The 22,818-nt window shown below is 40.8% G+C and overlaps 1 protein-coding gene across 1 annotated transcript; it reads right to left on the bottom strand.

The window, feature by feature from the left end:
• Positions 1-1,003: 1,003 nt before the first annotated feature.
• Positions 1,004-22,609, bottom strand: LOC124799809 (molybdenum cofactor biosynthesis protein 1-like). The gene is made up of 4 exons (XM_047262948.1): positions 22,400-22,609; positions 11,925-12,070; positions 3,118-3,203; positions 1,004-1,206 (listed from the first exon to the last, which is right to left on the bottom strand). The coding sequence occupies exons 1-4, from the start codon at positions 22,607-22,609 to the stop codon at positions 1,004-1,006; spliced, it is 645 nt and encodes a 214-aa protein (XP_047118904.1).
• Positions 22,610-22,818: the final 209 nt, after the last annotated feature.

The raw sequence follows: 22,818 nt of genomic DNA, 5'->3' as shown, positions 1-22,818 counted from the left end.
CTTTTTTTGTTTGTTTTTTTGCTTGAGAAACTATTGCTGCAACAATACATCTCCAACGTTGAAATCAAACTATTTCAGGATAAATCGTCTCCTCCTGTTGGCTGATGTACTCCAGGGCAGTTTGGATCACTTTGTAACAGAATGTGTGAGGAATATTTTTCTCTGATTCATCATCAGAAACATAGTCTTCTGACGCTTTATGATCAGTCACAATTTGGACGATTTCATCCTCAGTCACATGAAAAAATGCCATTTTCCATCCACTCTTCAATGTCTTCGAAGTGTGTGTCTTTACAACCAGCTTCTCCAGAAAATTCACCAAAATTATGTCAGCTTGAGTTTCGGTGTTGCCTCCTCCATCCCACCACTTAGGTTGCCTTGCGATCTAAGAGTTTTTTCCAAGACCTAACAAGAGGAAGTGGAGGAATTAGACTCCAAGCTTCAGCAATCAATGAATGACACTTAAAACATCGATTTTTTAAGAGCTTCCACAAAATCATCTGCAGCATCAATCACACCTATTAGGTATTCCAGCATCTTGCGTCTGTAATGTTTTTCCATCGCCTCAAGAATACCTTGGTCCATCGGTTGACATAGAGATGTGACATTTTGTGGGAGAAATACAACTTTGATATCCCCATCTTGCAGATCACCTTGGTGAGAAGGAGCATTGTCCACAAGAAGTAGCGTTTTTCAAGGAAGTCCATTTCCTGCCATGTAATTTACTACAGCTGGAACAAACTCTGCCTGGAACCACTCTCTGAAGATGGCACTGTTCATACATGCCTTAAGACTGATTCGTGTACCTCAGTGGCAAAGCTGGTTGGTTGGTGTCTAAATGCTCTTGGTGTTTTAGATTTGCCAATTAAAGTAAGACACAGTTTATGATTGCCAGTGGCATTACTGCAAGCGAGGACAGTAAATATATCTTTGATTTTTTTGGATCCGGAAGCCATTTCTTCTTCTTTAGAGGCAAGGGTTTTCGTTAGCAGGATTTTGTAATTCAACCCAATTTCATCACATTTGTAAAGTTGATTGCCAGTATAACCTCCTTTGTCAATGATTGTGTGCAGTTTCTTCTTAAAATCAGCATAGCAGCTTCATCCCCAGATAATGATTTGGCACTGATGGCAGTTTCATGGATGCCATGCCGCTTCTTGAAACGATCCTGCCGGCCATTACTTCCGAGGAATTCTTGCTTCTTTCCTTCAATCAGCTCATCAGCTCATTTTGACAAAGTAGAGGACCTGAAACTGACACACCTTTGGCTCTTATTTATTCGTGCCACAAAAATAATGCCTCTTCTAACTGAGGATGTGCACCTTTTCTCATTGTTTTTCAAGATTTCACTGCGCTGCCCAATGTTTGGATGGAACAAAATTTTTCAATTCCTGATCGATTTGTCTTCCGATCAGTAATTGTACTCCTACTCTGCAGCAACTTCTGTGGGTGGCTCACCAGCATCAATTCTCTGCAAAGAGTGAAGCTCTTTTTCCAACAAGATCACATTCGTTTTATGTTTCGTGCCCGTAGTCATGTTCAGTGTTCTTTTTACAGACACTCGACTGAGTCCTTTATGGTTTTTGGCCCCTTTTATCTCTGGACACTTTAAGGCACATAGTGGGAGCACAAAACCTCAAATCAGAAACACACAGATGCACAACTTGACAACACTCGAGATGCACTAGACAAACTTTTGACTTTTGAAACCAGGCTGTGGCAGCCATCAAATGAAGGCATTGGATACATCTATGCTATTTCCTCTGTTCTACCCAAGCCCACGTGGCAACACAACAGGGTGTTGTACGTTCACTGTTAAACACTCAGCTTTGATGTACCGACAACAAGTGGAAAGTGTTAGGCGGCGCGCTCTAATTGTCAGTTTCGACAGGCCTATGTTGCGCTGCATAGAACAATACTGTATGTACTGTACTTACAAGGACTTCCAATAGATGGCAGTGGCATGAAAACACGCAATACGAATAAGAAACACAATAGAGCTTCAACCAACACACGCACGAATTGACAATACTTGGACTTTTGACACGCACCAGTGCACTGATTAGCAGTAGATTGCCAAAAAACACCAGCAAATACTTGGCTCCAGGTGCACGCAAATTAAAACTGGTCAAGTGTCAATCTAGCTAGCCAAAAGTGTAGCTGCACGAGAGTTTACTGTACTTGTTCTCAGATGGCAGTCACAGACGTGAACAGGTTACAATGTACTCAGTACACTACACAGTGATGCTCCCTTGTAGTGGTCTGATGTAGTCAACTGGAACATTGATGATGAGTATGCCCTTACTTTCCAACATCAGGCCACTGTCAGATCCAAATACTCCAAAAATACAAATGTTGCAAGGTTTAACCAGGCCACCAAATGGACATCCACAATGAGGTTTCTTTCAAACTCTCATCAGATAATGCTGTCTCACACCAATATGCAGCACCTTCATATCCTCCAGAGTGATGATTCAACATCTGACGCTATTCGCATCCCTTATATACCACACAATGCTTGCTAAACAGCAATAAAAACAAAGAACACCAATGAATAATGAAGGAAAAGACAGACTGTTACTTACCATAAAGAAGATACCTTAGGCTGCAGATGGGCAGAATTAAAAGGCACTTACATAAAGCTTTCAGCCACAGCCTTCATCAGTAAGTAATAATCTGTCTTTTCCAACATTGTTTATATTCCTACTGGAGTTTCCATTGTTTCAAGTACACTGATGCTTTTCTGTGAGTGTTTCCTTTATGATGTTTTCTGCATTTTAGCTTTTTTTAAAAAAAGAAAAAAAAAGAAAGAAAGAAAGAAAGAAAAAAAGATTTGTTGCTGGAAAACTTCTGAAGTCCAATAAAGGAGTTAAAACAGCCATATATGGTTATCTGGTGGACCTTGCAGAACCAAATTCTAGGGCTGAAATGTACTGTTGACCAATGGGCATTAATCAGAATGAATACTAAATAAAAAATTAAATCCAATTTTACACAAAAAACACAGGTTCCATCAATGTTGTTTTTCGTTCTATTTTGCTCTTATGTTTGCTATGACTTGTTAAGCAGAAATTTTCTTTCTATCTATAGAGTTACATTTGCTGTAATGTATCTTACCTGCATGTTGTTTCTTCTTTCTTCTCACTGCTGCCCCAATCATGGCAATCAAGTCATCCTCACTGCATTTGCTTCGTATTGCATCTCTGAAACAACAGTTAAAACACCCGTTAAACAGTACCAGGCAATTACCACACAGTGAAATGTTGGTACACTAAAAAGGAAGAAAAACTTTGCAGAAATCTTCAACAGTAATCTTGTAGTCTGCAGTAGGCAACAGCAGGATAACAAACCCACTGGACAAGAATGGGAAAGTCATGATAGAAGTTACTTTTATTTTTATAAATAAACAGGTATCTTACACAAATGCTCAAGAGTATACATAGGATCTCGGGCTGAAGAGGTGGAGCAGAAAGTGACATTAGTTTTGTTGAAGAGGGAGTAGTGGAACACAGCACAATTTCTTGCAAAATGAAGCCAAATTTATTGATAAACTGTTAATTAATTGCCAAGCTCACTAATGTGACCATTTTACAACAGGTACTTACTGCTTGGAGTATATGTGAATTTTCAGGCTTGCCTGATAGATCTGTTGCAAAAACACTTCGGGTTCCCCACCAGATAACATTATGCAAGTCCCTCCCTCAATATTTCAGTGACAACGTTTTGGCATCTTCAGGTGGTGGTGATTTCCACCATCACTGCTGCAAGATGCAACTGGCAATTTCCACGTGACAGCTTTGAAATATATCATGTGGATGACTATGACCATCATATTTAGAATTCAGAGGATTTCATAGAATACCTGAAGATGCTTAAACTAGAACTTTCAGATCTTTTAGTTAGCTCAAATGTTATATCATTACTTACAAAAGTGCCCCTGCAGCCCTCATTAGAGGTTATTAGCAGCAAGTTTGAGAAAGAAATTGTGGTGCTGTTTAAACATGTGCATACCTCATCCTATTTCTTATGTAACACCAACTACTTTGATCAAGTGGACAGTGCTCCCATGGGAGATCCTCTATTTCCCTTAGTAAATATCCAACATTCCTCCTTCTGGCAGAATGCTGAAGAGACATTTGTGGTGTGGCCCACATAATACAGACACTACCTATGTTCCTGCAGCATTTGCACTCGCTCCATCTGAATATTCAGTTCACTGTGTAAGTACAAAAAGATAGCAGCTTACCATCCCTGGATGTCACGGTTAGAAGAAAAGCTGACAGAACACTGGGGCATAGTCTCTACTGCAAACTGATACGTGCAGAGTTACATTTGCGGTCCAAAAGTTGCCGTCACCCTGCACAATGTGGTAGTGTCTTACACTCCCTGGCACATAGAGCACACGTGATCTCAGATACCGACAGTCTGCCTGGTGAACTGTAACACCTAAGAACAGTGTTCCAGCAGAATGTTTATTCTTGTAAACAGATCTGAAATGTGTTCTGAGCAAAGCAAGTTCAGTGTAGGGATGTAAATGAAGATACTTAGACAAGCACTGCAAATGGATTTTTTGCCATATTTCAGTGGCATGTTTTCAAAAATAGAAAGAATCGCTAAGAGAAACAGAATCAAGTGTGTTTTTCGTCTACCAGCAAAACTAAGGAATTGTTTGTGTTCAGTTAAAGACAATCTTGACCTTAGAAAACACAGATCATATATAAGATCTGATGCCATTATGGCAAATCTTATATAGGGCAGACACCTCACATTGTGCAAGAACACTGTGTTCAACAGCGCTGACAAAAATGCCACCCAGTAAATTAGTGGTAGCAGAGCACTGCCTGAATACAGGGCACCACACGTTTCCCAAGAGGACTGAAATTTTATCCTCAGCATCATCACTCTAGGATTGTGTTTTTAAGAATGAGGCATGTATCCATACGATGGGCAATCTTACCAACAGGAATATGGAATTTTGATTAAGCACTGCCCAGAATCCAGCACTGACTGCCATGAAATTAAAACAGTAGAAACCAGATCCTCCGATGTATGACCTGATGCAGCACCTTGCAGAGAGTTAATTCAGCTTTTAACCACACGAGTGTCCAGAAGTGCAGTCATTGCCCACAACACATAAGCAGAAGGCTACTATGAATGGAATTTCCATCCAACTGGGAGTGCCTGTCCACACATTCGTACTCCTGCTTCTAGCCTGACAAATTTCAATTCTGCTGTGCGAATATCACCAGCCACATCTTGCAGCAGTGATGACAGGACCCACCACTACCTGAAGATGATGAACAGTTGTGTTGGTGAAATATTGTGAGACTTGCACAAAATTATTCAGTGGCAAATCTGAGAAGATTTGTATACTTTATTTTTCTGTGACGCAGGTAATGTGCAGCAAAATGTGATAAATTTCTGCATTTGCCTTTTTGTACATTTCAAAATACCCCAAAATTTGGTGAGAAACACTGAACATATGACGTAACCAGATGACATATCCCACAGCATGTGCAGCAGTTGGGGTTGAGTGTAAAGGAATGATTGAGCAGTGCAATACTTTCATTTGAGCAAACAGAGCAAATTTCGAAAACATTTTGTAAATATGATCTGTTGTAAATGTAGATGTTACAAAATTATTGTCCCTGCTGTAATCAAGCAAAAGCAGTTCTGATTTTGTGTTTTTTGCTTCTGTCCCTTCTCTTTTTGTTTACAGACTTTAGTTAGTAAAGAAAACATAGGTCATTTAATGGCGATGATGCTATTCTGAAGTTTATACTCATCTACTTGTTATGCAATATGGTAGGTTTTCATTGTACTGTGCTTTGCAAGAAATCAAGGAAACTGCAAGACTGGTAAATAAAATAATAAACTTCAATATAAATACATAATTGTTTAACACAATGAAAAAATACTGCCTGCCAGATGCAAGACTCAAATCCTGAACACTATCACTAAAGTCACACACGTGTGTCCGTAGCCACAATGATATGAATACTTGACTTGGGTTGGGATGATTAAGTGTGACAGACCGAGAGGCTCAACCACTGCAAGCATGGCAAGGTACGTCATCTGGTGACATTTGTCATTCGCTTTTGACACATTTCCCAACATTTGTATTGTATCCAACATTTGTGATCCCATGTGTCTTGTATTAAATTACTTGTCTCAGGGTCATCTACAGTGCTTTGGAGGTTTTTAAATGTTAATACGCATCACCCTGTCTGTGTGTGTTTATATATACGAAACAAATACTAACAAAGAGATAGAGGGCCTGACCAGTACTTACCTCAGCTCAGTACAGCCGATAGATACACAAAACAGAACAGAAAATTGACGTATCCTAGCTTTCGGAACTTCGTTCCTTCATCAGGGAGGAGAGAGGGGAAAAAAGGGGAAGAAGGGAAAGTGGATTCAGTTATTCACAACCCAGGTTATGAAGCAACAGGGGAAAGGTAAACAGGGAGGGTAGCAAAGATGGAGGCATGGATGTCAGAGGGAAGCCAAAGATATTCTACTGTAATTACTGTGCCAGCTTCAAACCAAGGAGGATGAATACAGAAGTAAAGAGGCACATAGTATAAAGATAAACGCAACTATGTAGGATGAAAAGATGCATGAATGGCTAAAGAGGAAAGGGAAAGAGGAGAAGACTAAAGAGTAAATGGGAGTGAGGTTGGTTAACGTAGGTTCAGTCCAGGGGGATGGCGGGATGAAAGGATGTGTTGGAGTGCAAGTTCCCGTCTCCGCAGTTCCGAGGTACTGGTGTTGGGTGGGAGAAGCCAAATGGCACATATGGTGTAGCAGGTTCCTAGGTCCCTAGAATTATGCTGGAGAGCATGCTCCGCTACTGGGTATTGGACATCTCCTAGGCGGACAGTTCGTCTGTGCCCATGCATGCGCTCAGCCAGTTTAGTTGTCGTCATACCAATGTAAAAGGCTGTGCAGTGCAGGCATGTCAGCTGATAAATGACGTGTTGTCTCACATGTGGCCCTGCCTTGAGTTGTGTATGTTTTACCAGTAGCGGGGCTGGAGTAGTTGGTTGTGGGGGGATGCATGGGGCAGGTTTTGCATCGTGGTCGGTTACAGGGGTAGGAACCGCTGGGTAGAGAAGGTGGTCTGGGAATATTGTAGGGTTTGACAAGGATGTTACGGAGGTTAGGGGGTCGGCAAAAGGCAACTCTGGGTGGTTTGGGGAGAATATTGTCAAGGGATGATCTCATTTCAGGGCTTGACTTGAGAAATTCATATCCGTGGCGGAGTAATTAGTTGATGTATTCGAGGCCAGAATAATATTGGGTGACAAGGGGGATGCTTCTGTGTGGTCTGGGGGTAGTAACATTGTTGTTGGGTGGGGAGGAATGTATTGCTTGGGAGATCTGTTTGTGGACAAGGTCTGCAGGATAGTAGTGGGAGAGGAAAGCACTGATATATAATATAATACAGGGAAACATTCCAAATGGGAAAAATATATCTAAAAACAAAGATGATGTAACTTACCAAACGAAAGCGTTGGTATGTTGATAGACACACAAACAAACACACACACAAAATTCGAGCTTTAGCAACCCACAGTTGCTTCATCAGGAAAGAGGGAAGGAGAGGGAAAGATGAAAGGATGTGGGTTTTAAGGGAGAGGATAAGCAGTCATTCCAATCCTGGGAGTGGAAAGATTTACCTTAGGGGGGGAAAAAGGACAGGTATACATTCGCACACACACACACACACACACACACATATATCCATCCGCACATATACAGACACAAGCAGGGTATATGTGCGGATGGATATGTGTGTATGTGTGTGTGTGTGTGTGTGTGTGTGTGTGTGTGTGTGTGTGTGTGTGTGTGTGTGTGTGGCATACTGATCTGAACTATGCAGCCTTCAAATGGAAGTTTTTTGATCACTCCTTATTTTGCTCCCTGCCACCTTGGCAATATGTACCGCAAATCATCAGACAGACGACCTTCCTGCATGCTTCGAGCATCCCCTGGTGCTGTTCCGAACCAATGCTAATCTTTGTAAGTGTGACGAGCAGTGTGCAGATTGCATATTTGTATCCCACAAAGAGGTGACAGTTCCCAGTGGCATGAATGGTTACTGTTTATTGACTGTCACTGAGTTGGTGAGTCATTTGCTACATTGTGGCCCACCTGTTCGCTGCTAAAGCCATGCTAGTCAGTGGTAACCCCTGTCAATGATATCCTGTTGCCCATAGCAGTTCACTCTGCTGACTGTGGTAGTATTTTCCTTGAATAAATCTGCTCACAGTACACCTTTGACACTGTGGTACAAGAAAGCCCAATGACTACACGCCCTTATAGAATAAGTGTCTCGAGCCATGGGTACCCACGATATGGCAGTGATAAAATCACCCTGTGATGAACTGTCACACTGCAGCTGTAAGCTGCACCTCCTTTTTCAGAATACTCAGGTTTATTAATTTGAAGTAAATCAGATCTTTTGAAGGAAGATTTAACAAAAAGAGCACATCCAGGAAAGGATGAAACCATGTCTAATTAACTGGAACACAAAATTAATAATTAGTGGTGACAAAGATCCTCTGCAATAAAAAATAATGTCCACTGACTTCATTTATTAGTCTTCAAGTGACAGAATATATGTAACTGTGTCCTTCTTATTTACACTGATTAGACAATGGAAATTCCAGGTAGGAATATCAACAGTGCAGGGAAAGATAGATCACTATTTACCATAAAGAAAACAAAGTTGCACACAGGCACAACACACAAACAAGCCTACCACGCGCGCACGCATGCACGCACACACACACAGAGAAAAAAAAAAAAACTGCCAAGTCCAGCAGCTAGGGGCAAGCTGCTGGAGTTGACAGTCATATGTGTGTGACATGTGCTTGCCTGTGTGTATGAATGTGTGTGTTTCTCTGTATCTCTTTTGCTGATGAAGGCTGTGGCCGAAAGCTTTATGTAAGTGCCTCTTTAATTGTGCTTGTCTACAATGTAACATGTCTCCTTTACAGTAAGCAGCAATCTATGTTTTCCTATATTTTTCATTTACACAGATGTAATTAACAAATCAGAGTCTATTTATTCCAGAGAAGTGACAGTTTGTTCATGACAGTTCAGCACAAATCTGATTTTTTATAGACAGCAAGACTACCTATAAATTATTCTGTGTGCCAGTGTTCATGCTGACTATAGGGATTCACACTGATCATGTGTAATTTGACATCTGGTCCTGTAAACTTACTTCTGCTCAACGTGAAAAATTCTCCAATCCACGTTTTGTAATTAACCTTAACATATCAAATAATGCACCCTTCAATATAACTGCTTATTGTCCACTTCCCATCACTCTATTCCCACTGTCAACCCAGCTGACCTCTACTTCTAATCCAAAAACCATGGTTGACTCAATGTTTGCTATTGCAAGCTATTGCAACACAAAAGTGCCAGAGGCACCAGTAATGATATATAATTAAAAATACTAGAAAGTAAGGCTCACCGGTTAGTTCATGCTAAGACAAACACTACAAGTGTCTAAGACACTGCGCTCTCACACAAGTACGAGGTCTGAATACATTCCAGTTACGATACACTAAACTATTTCATTCACGGTGGCAATATACATACTCTCTCCCCAATAAACAGAATAGTTATAACTCAATTGTTCACAAGTGTATATCATGACTCTTGCCACAGTTATGCAGTCAGTATGCCACAGGCGTGCCATAGAAAGGGATCAGGTTCAATTCCTTGTAGAGCCGGGAAATTCTGCTCGGTGGACAGATTGGAATAGGGTACACTCTGCTTGTAGTTCCAGCTGAGGAGCTACTCAAGTGAGAAGTAGTGTCTTCAACTTCTGGAAGTTGTTAACAGCCTGGAGAGTTGTATACTGATCCCCTAACTCTCCATAGATATATAGTAGAGGACATCTCTCGAAGAGCATTGCGTGGTCTTCTGGGCCCAATGCAGAGTTCCTTTATCAACGTATATTGTATGTCACCACTTGTACACACTCATCAGCACAGTACCATTTAGTCTCTTCACGTGGCAAATTTTTATTCCCTTGTTTCCAGATCAACATTTTTCCTCTTCTTCTTCTTCTTCTTTTTTTTTTCTTACTATCATTTCATGTACCACACATATTCCACACGGTTTATGCTCACTCCTTCAATGATACTGCCCATCCTTCTCTAGTGTGCGAGTTGTCGCTGCTTTCCTGCGTGTTTGTTGGTTTAAACACCCTTGTTTCAAAAGAGAGTGACAGCTTAGACACAGTCTTGTCAACATTTTGTATTTTTATTTAGCAATTATTGTTTGAGCCTTATAGGCGAATGTCACAAGATATTGTCAACCACTGCATTCACTAGATCGGAATGGGGTTCATGGTAACTTATCAATTCATTTTTTAAGTTGCTGTTATCTTTTTCATCCTATCTTGGACTAGCTTTTCCATACTCCCACTCTATTTTACGTAGCCAAACAGTTATCTGCCCTTGCAAACTTGCTCCTTTACTACCAAGTTAACTAATACTGGGCAGCCTAACAGAAGTTCCAATATCCAGTCTTTCACCACAATTCACCTACACACACTTTTCACTCACTGATTTTCTTTTTTCAATGTCATAAATATTTTGCTTTCACAGACTTTCATTGTAGGAACATCTGCCTCACATGTCAGTTTCTTTTTTTTTTTTTATTTATTAAAGAATATGTTCCTTGCTTATTCCTATCTGCTTCTGATACATTTCCATTCTCACTTTTATTTTGTTTTGATCCATTTCTTTTTTCTTTGATAGACAAGTCAAACAATAATGGCAATAAGTTGCAGCCCCCTGTGTTTCACCCTACTTACTACGAACTTACTTTTCTTAGCTTCCAATTTTATTAGTCATTTGGTTTTTAAGATACTTAAATTAGTTGTTTGACCCTGTATTTTTATATCTTATTTTACCTTGGGTTGATAAAGGATTTCTGTTATGCTCACAAAGAGAGAGCTGATTCTTCCCACCCCCCACCCCCCTTACCTTGTCCTGAAACAAACTTATCGCCAAGTATCTTGCAGTATTTTTCCTATTATTAATCTCTTAGTCTAGTCATCAATTTAAAAGTGTCAGTTGTTGGTCCCATTGTCTAATAATTTGTACATTTATACACATGAAGTTCCAATTTTTATTTGGAACATATAGACTCTGATAATCATGAATCACAGTTCAAATGGCTCTGGGCACTATGGGACTTAACATCTGAGCCAAGGCAGGATTCAAACCTGCGACCGTAGCAGTCGTGTGGTTCTGGACTGAAGTGCCTAGAACCGCTCGGCAAAGGTGGCTGGCAAATCATAGTTACCATCACATGGACAGAAATACTGTGTTAACTTTATTAAAACCTAGGGACATAGCTAAAAATGTCTTTACATAATTTCCAGTCCTGATTACTTTCCTTTAATTTAATCTCACAAATAGGTTAGTGTAACATGATGTTGACAGAGGCAAATTATATATACTCACAAATTATTTAGCTAGAGGTATCTGGTTTGTATGTCTGGGAGGGAGGACGGTGCAAGCTGAAAACTTCAAGAAAAGATAACTCATTTCATACCTGCTGGATTTAACTGCAGTTTATCTCTTCCATTTACCAACCACATACCTAATGTGCATGGCAAACAGTTTAAAAGTATTATTCTATACTCAGCATTTGGAACTATCAGTTCCTTCATGAGAGAGGAAAGAGGGATAAGTTTCTGAAGGTCTGAAAGGTCACTCGGACTCCACGGCTAATGTGAGGACAAGAGGAACGAATGTGTCTATAAGAAGTTTTGGAATTTCACCTCCTGAAGGTAAAATACTGATCAGTCTGTCAGTCTTCTAGTAATTTTATGGTTTCCTCGCATGAATTTTCACTTGGACACGATTATTCTATGTTTCATCACTCACCTGAGAGATATCTCTGAATTCCCAAAGAGACACACCTCCAAATTGCCATCAGCTGTTATCCGTAAACGGTTGCACGTGCCATAGAAGTGTTCACTCATTGAGGTAATAAATCCCACGCATCCCTTGAAGCCCGGGACATGGGATGCCTGCAAAAAGAAATTGTAAGAAAATAGCTACTGCTGTTGTGAAAATACTATAAATGTGTTGCTCACCAAGTGGAGGAAGGAGAAAACGTGCATTAAGGGGAGTTTGAACGCCCTATCCTGACAATGTTAAATTTAGTGACTTAACTTCCCCGTATTTCAGGAACAACTGTAGCCATTGACAAGAAACTTTTACAGGACATTAAACTATATGTTCTGAGTCTTACAATAATTGCATTTCAGCCACTGCTTTTGGAAATACAATTTTTTAATTACACAGTTAAAATTTTGTGTACTTTTTTGTATGTTATTCTAAATAATTTTATTTATACATAACATTATGTTCTTCTTTTAGTTCAGAAGACTCAGGATACGTATGTTATTACTCCCTGAAAATTTGAATTCGCTACTCGAAGTAGTTTCTGAGATTTAGGGAAAAATGCAAGAGAAAATGTAAATTTTCAGGAAGAGTTTTTAAAGTTTTAATAGACTGTAACTCAACATATGCTTCACATTTTATTTTTAGTCACTCAGAAGCACCCTGCACCATACTGTATAGCATCCTCTTGATCTTTTTTAAGTTTTTTCTTGTTTTCTTCTTTCTGGACTCCGTAGTGGCCAACTGTGCTGCATACTCTGCTTTACCAGTGCAAACCTTGTCCATCCATTCAAATTCTCTGATGCAGTTTGCTCCAGAATTAATTCCCATATGTTGTAGCACTTTCACGCTACCAATGTTGCCATCATTAAAAGCAATATCAGCATGGCTGACCCCCACTTTAGTGTCTTCATTAGAAGAAAATCATTTTTTGGTCTACATCTACATCTACATCCATACTCCTCAAGCCACCTGACGGTGTAGGGTACCTTGAGTACCTCTATTGGTTCTCCCTTCTATTCCAGTCTCGTATTGTTCGTGGAAAGAAGGATTGTCAGTATGCCTCTGTGCGGGCTCTAATCTCTCTCATTTTATCCTCATGGTCTCTTCGCGAGATATACGTAGGAGGGAGCAATATACTGCTTGACTCCTCGGTGAAGGTATGTTCTCAAAACTTCAACAAAAACCCGTACCGAGCTACTGAGCGTCTCTCTCGCAGAGTCTTCCACTGGAGTTTATCTAACATCTCCGTAATGCTTTCATGATTACTAAATGATCCTATAACGAAGCATGCTGCTCTCTGTTGGATCTTCTCTATCTCTTCTATCAACCCTATCTGATACGGACCCCACACTGCTGAGCAATATTCAAACAGTGGGCGAACAAGTGTACTGTAACCTAATTCCTTTGTTTTTGGATTGCATTTCCTTAGGATTCTTTCAATGAATCTCAGTCTGACATCTGATTTACCGACGATCAACTTTATATGATCATTCCATTTTAAATCACTCCTAATGCATACTCCCAGATAATTTATGGAATTAACTGCTTCCAATTGCTGACCTGCTATATTGTAGCTAAATGATATGGGATCTTTCTTTCTATGTATTCGCAGCACATTACACTTGTCTACATTGAGATTCAATTGCCATTCCCTGCACCATGCATCAATTCGGTGCAGATCATCCTGCATTTCAGTACAATTTTCCATTGTTGCAACCTCTCGATATACCACAGCATCATCCGCAAAAAGCCTCAGTGAACTTCTGATGTCATTCACAAGGTCATTTATGTATATTGTGAATAGCAACGGTCCTACGACACTCCCCTGCAGCACACCTGAAATCACTCTTACTTCGGAAGACTTCTCTCCATTGAGAATGACATGCTGCGTTCTGTTATCTAGCAACTCTTCAATCCAATCACATAATTGGTCTGATAGTCCATATGCTCTTACTTTGTTCATTAAACGATTGCGGGGAACTGTATCGAAAGCCTTGCGGAAGTCAAGAAACACAGCATCTACGTGGGAACCCGTGTCTATGGCCCTCTGAGTCTCGTGGACGAATAGCGCGAGCTGGGTTTCACCCGATCGTCTTTTTCGAAACCCATGCTGATTCCTACAGAGTAGATTTCTAGTTTACAGAAAAGTCATAATACTCGAACATAATACATGTTCTAAAATTCTACTACTGATCGACGTTAGAGATATAGGTCTATAGTTCTGCACATCTGTTCGACGTCCCTTCTTGAAAACAGGGATGACCTGTGCCCTTTTCCAATTCTTTGGAACGCTACGCTCTTGTAGCGACCTACGGTACACTGCTGCAAGAATGGAGGCAAGTTCCTTCACATACTCTGTGTAAAATTGAACTGGTATCCCATCAGGTCCAGCGGCCTTTCCTCTTTTGAGTGATTTTAATTGTTTCTCTATCCCTCGGTCATCTATTTCAATATCTACCATTTTGTCATCTGTGCGACAATCTAGAGAAGGAACTACAGTGCAGTCTTCCTCTGTGAAACAGCTTTGGAAAAAGACATTTAGTATTTCGGCCTTTAGTCCATCATCCTCTGTTTCAGTACCTTTTTGGTCACAGAGTGTCTGGACATTTTGTTTTGATCCACCTACCGCTTTGACATAAGAGCAAAATTTCTTAGGATTTTCTGCCAAGTCAGTACATAGAACTTTACTTTCGAATTCATTTAACGCCTCTCGCATGGCCCTCCTCACATTACATTTCGCTTCGCGTAATTTTTGTTTGTCTGCAAGGTGTTGGCTATGTTTATGTTTGCTGTGAAGTTCCCTTTGCTTCCGCAGCAGTTTTCTAACTCGGTTGTTGTACCATGCTGGCTTTTTTCCATCTCTTTCGATCTTGCTTGGCACATACTCATCTAACGCATATTGTACGATGGTTTTGAACTTTGTCCACTGATCCTCTACACCATCTGTACTTAAAACAAAACTTTTGTGTTGAGCCATCAGGTACTCTGAAATCTGATTTTTGTCACTTTTGCTAACCAGAAAAATCTTCGTACCTTTTTTAATATTTCTATTTACGGCTGAAATCATCGATGCAGTAACCGCTTTATGATCACTGATTCCCTGTTCTGCGTTAACTGTTTCAAATAGTTCGGGTCTGTTTGTCACTAGAAGGTCTAATATGTTATCGCCACGAGTCGTTTCTCTGTTTAACTGCTCAAGGTAGTTTTCAGATAAAGCTCTTAAAAAATTTCACTGGATTCTTTGTCCCTGCCACCCGTTATGAAAGTTTGAGTCTCCCAGTCTATATCCGGCAAATTAAAATTTCCACCCAGAACTATAACATGTTGGGCAAATCTACTCGAAATATTTTCCAAATTATCCTTCAGGTGCTCAGCCACAACAGCTGCTGAGCCAGGGGGCCTATAGAGACATCCAATTACCATGTCTGAGCCTGCTTTAACCATGACCTTCACCCAAATTATTTCACATTTCGGATCTCCGTCAATTTCCTTTGATACTATTGCACTTCTTATCACTTTAAACATGCCTCCCCTTTCACTGTCCAGCCTGTCTCTCCGGTATACATTCCAATCTGAGTTTAGAATTTCATTACTGTTTACATCTGGTTTCAGCCAACTTTCTGTCCCTAGTACTATGTGGGCATTGCGACCGCTTATTAATGAGAGCAGTTCTGGGACCTTTCTATAGACGCTCCTGCAGTTTACTATTAGCACATTAGTATTGTTATTCCCTGTTGCATTTTGTCTACTCCTACCTCGCCGCATCTCAGGAGGTGTCTTGTCGGGCCTAGGGAGGGAATTCTCTAACCTAAAAAACCCACATGTGCACTCCACATATACTCTGCTACCCTTGTAGCCGCTTCCTGCATGTAGTGCACGCGTGACCTTTTCAGGGGGACCCTACATTTCGTCACCCGATAGCGGAGGTCGAGAAATTTGCACCCCAGATCTCCGCAGAATCGTCTGAGTCCCTGGTTTAAGCCTTCCACTCGGCTCCAAACCAGAGGACCACCACTATCGGTTCTGGGAATGATACTACAAATAGCTAGCTCAGATTCCACCCCGCGAGGCTTTCCGCCTTCAACAACTCCGCTAACCGCCTGTACAAACTGAGGATGACCTCTGAACCCAGACGGCAGGAGTCATTGGTGCCGACATGAGCAACAATTTGCAGTCGGGTGCACCCAGTGCTCTCTATCACTGCCGGCACGGCCTCCTCCACATCTCGGATGAGACCCCCGGCAAGGAGACAGAGTGAACACTGACCTTCTTCCCCGACCTTTTCGCTATTTCCCTAAGGGGATCCATCACCCGCCTAACGTTGGAGCTCCCAATAACTAATAAACCCCTCCCCCCATGTGCCTGCTCGGACCTTGCTGAAGGAGTGGCCACATGTCCACTCACAGGCAGAACGGGCGATGCCACACGGCCAGCCTCCACACTGACCCTCCGCCTCGTGCGCCGCGAACGCCGCTGAACCCGCCAATCCCCTTGGGAAGAGGGTGGCCCAATCGCGCCCGGTACCCGCAAAGATGTGCCGACAGCAGGGTCAGTGGGTGAAGCATGTAACACCTGGGGTGTACCATGCAACGCACCAGACTCACCACTGCTTGAAGACGGCTAACCGCGGCCATCAACACGTTCAGCTGTTCGCGAACAGTGGCCAGCTCCTCCTGTGTCCGTACACAGCAGTCTCACATCCTATCCATCCTAAGAAATCAATTTACTGTAGAGAGTTAATCAACTTATAACTAGACTGCTAATTCACTAAAGGCGGCTGATAGTTGACTAAACTGTGGTTACTAGACACTTCCTGTAGAAAACAATGAAAATAGCACTACCTGTCTCTGGACTGTATTCAAAACAAACACTAGCACTACTGGCGCTATGGCTGACTAAACGGACTCTCTCTGACTGTATTGAAAACAAACACAAAATCTATGGAACACTATTACTAGCACTCGACAATTAAAGCTTCCTAAAAGCAAAAACACACGGAAGAAGAAGTGAAAAGTAAGAAAAATAGAGTTAATACTTAAATTAGCGTAGCTCGCTGCACAGCAGATGTGACACAGACGGCAGTTACGATGACACTGACACTATAAGATTATTGAACGACTCATTGGGATTTTGAGTCTGACAATGCAGACACTTCTTCAATAATTCAGGATTGCCAGGTCTCTGTAAACAGGTTTTATGATATCCACAACTGCTGCTGGGATAGAATGTTTATGGCTGTATGACCTGTTTGAGTACTGGGCATTGCGGTAATTGCACCATGAACGAGATCCAGGAGGGCAAAGATGGTGTACTGGTTTATCATCAGCTGACAGTCTCTGGCAGAAGGTAGCCCATACTGCCTGCTTCATTTTCAACAAATCCTCAGTATTATTTCTAATGGCAATCTCATAATACTGTTGTAGTTCATCAATCATGTTGTCTGTCAGCCTGCTTCATATGGTCTTACCACCTGAAAGTGTCTTGTCTCTCAAACTTTGTTTCAACTTCCTCAATCTGGTACCCATCCTCTTCTGGGCATGACCAACACATTCCATTTCTGTGACAAGCTTCTCACCATAAGGCTGAGTGGCTACTACACTGTTATATGCATTTGAGTCTGCATAACCTAAGAACTTAGTGTAACACACTCCCCTTTAGTTTACAGATCGATTATAAATTTCAACAGCTGCACGGGCCTCCGTACGACTAGTTGTCCTTCATAATTTCTGTCACAAATATGCCCTTCTTCATTCCCTGATTTATACTTATAACAATGTTTGGTTAAAATCTGGAAATCTATTAGCTTTCCAGTATCCACACTGGTCACTGTAGCAACAGAATTCTTAGAACTGCAGCTGCGCTTCTACCAAGTGCCCCAAAAGCTACTGATATGTCAATCATACCATCGTTTATTTCAGCAGCTTCATTTGCAGCACCCTTAATTGACTCACATGCAGCAGATCTCACAGCAGATCCAATAAATCCTGCATACTTGTCCATTTTACAAAGTGGGCGGGGCATATACCTCACGACACACATTGTTTCTGCTGCAGTGTGTCCTTTGCCAATAGCTCTCAATCCATAAAACCACCTAATATTTATTTTAAAATAATTATCTTTACACTTATCAGAACTCCAAAATGAATGAGTATATTTACAACTGGCAGAATTAATGATAAGTTTCCTGGCTAGTCCATTTGATACCTCAATGTCTTCATGTAAACTAACTGGCCCTCCACATACATACAGCACACACATTCACATAACACCCCTGTTAGGATGTGTAAATGTATCAGAATATAACCTAACCTACCGTTTACGTGAGTTTTGTTTTGAGATAACTGTGTTATCACTATGTTTCATTTTAATCTTCGAAGCACTAATGGGTGTTTCGCTAGATACTCATGAGTTTGCCAGTATTTCATTGTCTGTAACTTCACACACCACATGCTGAACACAATGTTTCTCTTTATTCAAAAATTTATTACCATGAAACCCACATTTCTTAAAAACACTTCATTTTGGAGTCATACTTTCTGAGAGATTTACCAGTCTATTCGTCACTTTTCCTCGGAAAAACGTTAGCACTTCGATATACAAAGCATGTTTATACTATGAAAAGATACGATACTATTTTTGACACTGCTACCAATACAAACACATAATTTAACCTTCATAACACAGCAATCCACAGCTTTCTACAGGGTGGTCCATTGATAGTGACCAGGCCAAATATCTCACGAAATAAGCATCAAATGAAAAAACTACAAAGAACAAAATTCGTCTAGCTTGAAGGGAGAAACCAGATGGCGCTATGGTTGGCCTGCTAGATGGCACTGCCATAGGTCAAACTCATATCAACTGCATTTTTTAAAAATAGGAACCCCCATTTTTTATTACATATTCATGTAGTACGTAAAGAAATATGAATGTTTTAGCTGGACCACTTTTTTCGCTTTGTGATAGATGGGGCTGTAATAGTCAAAAATGGTTCAAATGGCTCTGAGCACTATGGGACTTAACTTCTGAGGTCATCAGTCCCCTAGAACTTAGAACTACTTAAACCTAACTAACTTAAGGACATCACACACATCCATGCCCGAGGCAGGATTCGAACCTGCGACCGTAGCGGTCGCGCGTTTCCAGACTGTAGCGCCTAGCACCGCTCGGCCACTCCGGCCAGCTGCTGTAATAGTCACAAACATGTAAGTATGTGGTATCACATAACATTCCGCCAGTGCGGACGGTATTTGCTTCATGATACATTACCCGTGTTAAAATGGACCGTTTACCAATTGCGGAAAAGGTCGATATCGTGTTGATGTATGGCTATTGTGATCAAAATGCCCAAGGGGCGTGTGCTATGTATGCTGCTCGGTATCCTGGACGACATCATCGAAGTGTCCAGACCATTCGCCCGATAGTTACATTATTTAAGGAAACAGGAAGTGTCCAGCAACATGTGAAACATCAACCACGACCTGCAACAAATGATGATGCCCTAGTAGGTGTTTTAGCTGCTGGGGCAGCTTATCCACACATCAGTAGCAGACAAATTGCGCGAGAATTGGGAATCTCAAAAACGTCGGTGTTGAGAATGCTACATCAACATCGATTGCACCCGTACCATATTTCTATGCACCAGGAATTGCATGGCGATGACTTTGGATGTCATGTACAGTTCTGCCACTGGGCATAAGAGAAATTATGGGACGGTGAAAGATTTTTTGCATGCGTTCTATTTAGCGATGAAGCATCATTCACCAACAGCGGTAACCTAAACTGCCATAATATTCACTATTGGGCAACGGAGAATCTTACGATGGCAGTGACAAGTGGAACAGCAGCGACCTTGGCAGGTTAATGTATGGTGTGGCATTAAGGGAGGAAGGATAATTGGCCCCCATTTTATCAATGGAATGCTGATTTCCTGCGTAATGTTCTACCAATGTTACTACTAGATGTTTCACTGCATGACAGAATGGCGATGTACCTCCAAAATGATGGATGTCCGGCACATAGTTTGTGTGCGGTTGAAGCAGTATTGAATAGCATATTTCACGACAGGTGGATTGGTCGTCAAAGCACCATACCATGGCCCGCACGTTCACCGGATCTGACGTCCCCAGATTTCTTTCTGTGGGGAAAGTTGAAGGATATTTGCTATCGTGATCCACCGACAATGCCTGACAACATGCGTCAGTGCATTGTCAATGCATGTGCGAACATTACGGAAGGCGAACTACTCACTGTTGAGAGGAATGTGATTACACGTATTGCCAAAGGCATTGAGGTTGACAGAAATCATTTTGAGCATTTATTGCATTAATGTGGTATTCACAGGTAATCACGCCGTAACAACATGCATTCTCAGAAATGATAAGTTCACAAAGGTACATGTATCACATTGGAACAACCGAAATAAAATGTTCAAATGTACCTATGTTCTGTATTTTAATTTAAAAAACCTACCTGTTACCAACTGTTCGTCTAAAATTATGAGATATATGTTTGTGACTATTACAGCGCCATCTATCACAAAGCGAAAAAAGTGGTCCAACTAAAACATTCATATATCTTTACGTTGTTGTTGTTGTGGTCTTCAGTCCTGAGACTGGTTTGATGCAGCTCTCCATGCTACTCTATCCTGTGCAAGCTTTTTCATCTCCCAGTACCTACTGCAACCTACATTCTTCTGAATCTGCTTAGTGTATTCATCTCTTGGTCTCCCTCTACGATTTTTACCCTCCATGCTGCCCTCCAATACTAAATTGGTGATCCCTTGATGCCTCAGAACATGTCCTACCAACCGATCCCTTCTTCTGGTCAAGTTGTGCCACAAACTTCTCTTCTCCCCAATCCTATTCAATACTTCCTCATTAGTTATGTGATCTACCCATCTTATCTTCTGCATTCTTCTGTAGCACCACATTTCGAAAGCTTCTATTCTCTTCTTGTCCAAACTATTTATCGTCCATGTTTCACTTCCATACATGGCTACACTCCATGCAAATACTTTCAGAAATGACTTCCTGACACTTAAATCAATACTGGATGTTAACAAATTTCTCTTCTTCAGAAACGCTTTCCTTGCCATTGCCAGCCTACATTTTATATCCTCTCTACTTCGACCATCATCAGTTATTTTGCTCCCCAAATAGCAAAACTCCTTTACTACTTTAAGTGCCTCATTTCCTAATCTAATTCCCTCAGCATCACCCGACTTAATTAGACTACATTCCATTATCCTTGTTTTGCTTTTGTTGATGTTCATCTTATATCCTCCTTTCAAGACACTGTCCATTCCATTCAACAGCTCTTCCAAGTCCTTTGCTGTCTCTGACAGAATTACAATGTCATCGGCGAACCTCAAAGTTTTTATTTCTTCTCCATGAATTTTAATACCTACTCCTAATTTTTCTTTTGTTTCCTTTACTGCTTGCTCAATATACAGATTGAACAACATCGGGGAGAGGCTACAACCCTGTCTTACTCCCTTCCCAACCACTGCTTCCCTTTCATGTCCCTCGACTCTTATAACTGCTATCTGGTTTCTGTACAAATTGTAAATAGCCTTTCGCTCCCTTTATTTTACCCCTGCCACCTTTAGAATTTGAAAGAGAGTATTCCAGTCAACATTGTCAAAAGCTTTCTCTAAGTCTACAAATGCTAGAAACGTAGGTTTGCCTTTTCTTAATCTTTCTTCTAAGATATTACGTATTACACGAATATGTAATTAAAAATGGGGTTCCTATTTTAAAAAACACAGTTGATATCAGTTTGAGCTATGGCAGTGCCTTATAGCAGGCCAACTATTGCGCCAGCTGGTTTCCCCCTTCGAGCTAGACAAATTTCGTTCTTTGTAGTTTTTTCGTTTGACACTTATTTCGTGAGAAATTTGGCCTGGTCACGATCAATGGACTACCCTGTATATAAAAAATTACCGATTTTATTAGGTCTTGAAGTAATGCATGTAAAAATTTTAACATTTTCAACTGGTGTAGATTATATTTTAGAAAATAAAATAAAATACTTCCCACGCAAGTTTATAAGTAATATACATATCATTTTATTTGGAAAATTGCAAATTTTATAATCAGATAAAAACCCAAAAAAGTGAAAAAGAATGTTTTCCCCTTCAAACTCCCCTTAAAGTTATGGAAATGTGCAAGCTTTTGGAGCCAGTGGCTTCTTCTTCTGGCAGAAACAATGAAGGGGAAGGAAAAGGGAAGAAAGAAAAGGCTTGTCAAGGTTTAGGAAATGGGGAGAGTTGCAGAAAAGCTGCAGAGAAACCCAGGCCAGGACAGACTTACTGAATGGGATGAGAAATATGTAACTAAACCAGTCCATCTCTCATACCACCAGCAGATGTGAAGTATTCTTGTGATTGGTAGTAAGTCATAAACATTAAATTATTTTCAATGTATGTTCATATGTAATACTGCACGTACCTTTGAGGTATCATTGGGCCCATTGGGAAGAGGATCAAAATTAGGCCACTGCTTTCTAATTATTTGGAGCATTTCATTAAATGAGACCATCTTCCCATCATTCCATTTGTTGCCGCTGAAAGGCATGTACTCAATAAATCTTACATCAACATTTTTCTCTTTTGTTAACTCCACAAAACTGCACACTTCATCTTCATTAAAACCTCGCATTACAACACAATTTATCTGTGGAAGAAAGACACCATTAAAAACTTGGTATCAGATAAAGCATGGTTTAAACAGAGTTTGAAAGACTTTTTGATAGGCAACTCATCCTACTCTATAGATGATTATCTGTTAGGCCAGCTTAACTAAGAATGTCTGTTAGATTTCAGTTCTGAGAGCACTTTGTCATAACAGTCAAGATTATGTACTTTTTG

The sequence above is a fragment of the Schistocerca piceifrons genome, chromosome 1, assembly GCF_021461385.2.
Source record: "Schistocerca piceifrons isolate TAMUIC-IGC-003096 chromosome 1, iqSchPice1.1, whole genome shotgun sequence".
NCBI classification, from domain to species: domain Eukaryota; kingdom Metazoa; phylum Arthropoda; class Insecta; order Orthoptera; family Acrididae; genus Schistocerca; species Schistocerca piceifrons.
Note: the sequence above shows the minus strand (reverse complement) of the source record. Positions and strands in the feature narration are given on the sequence as shown.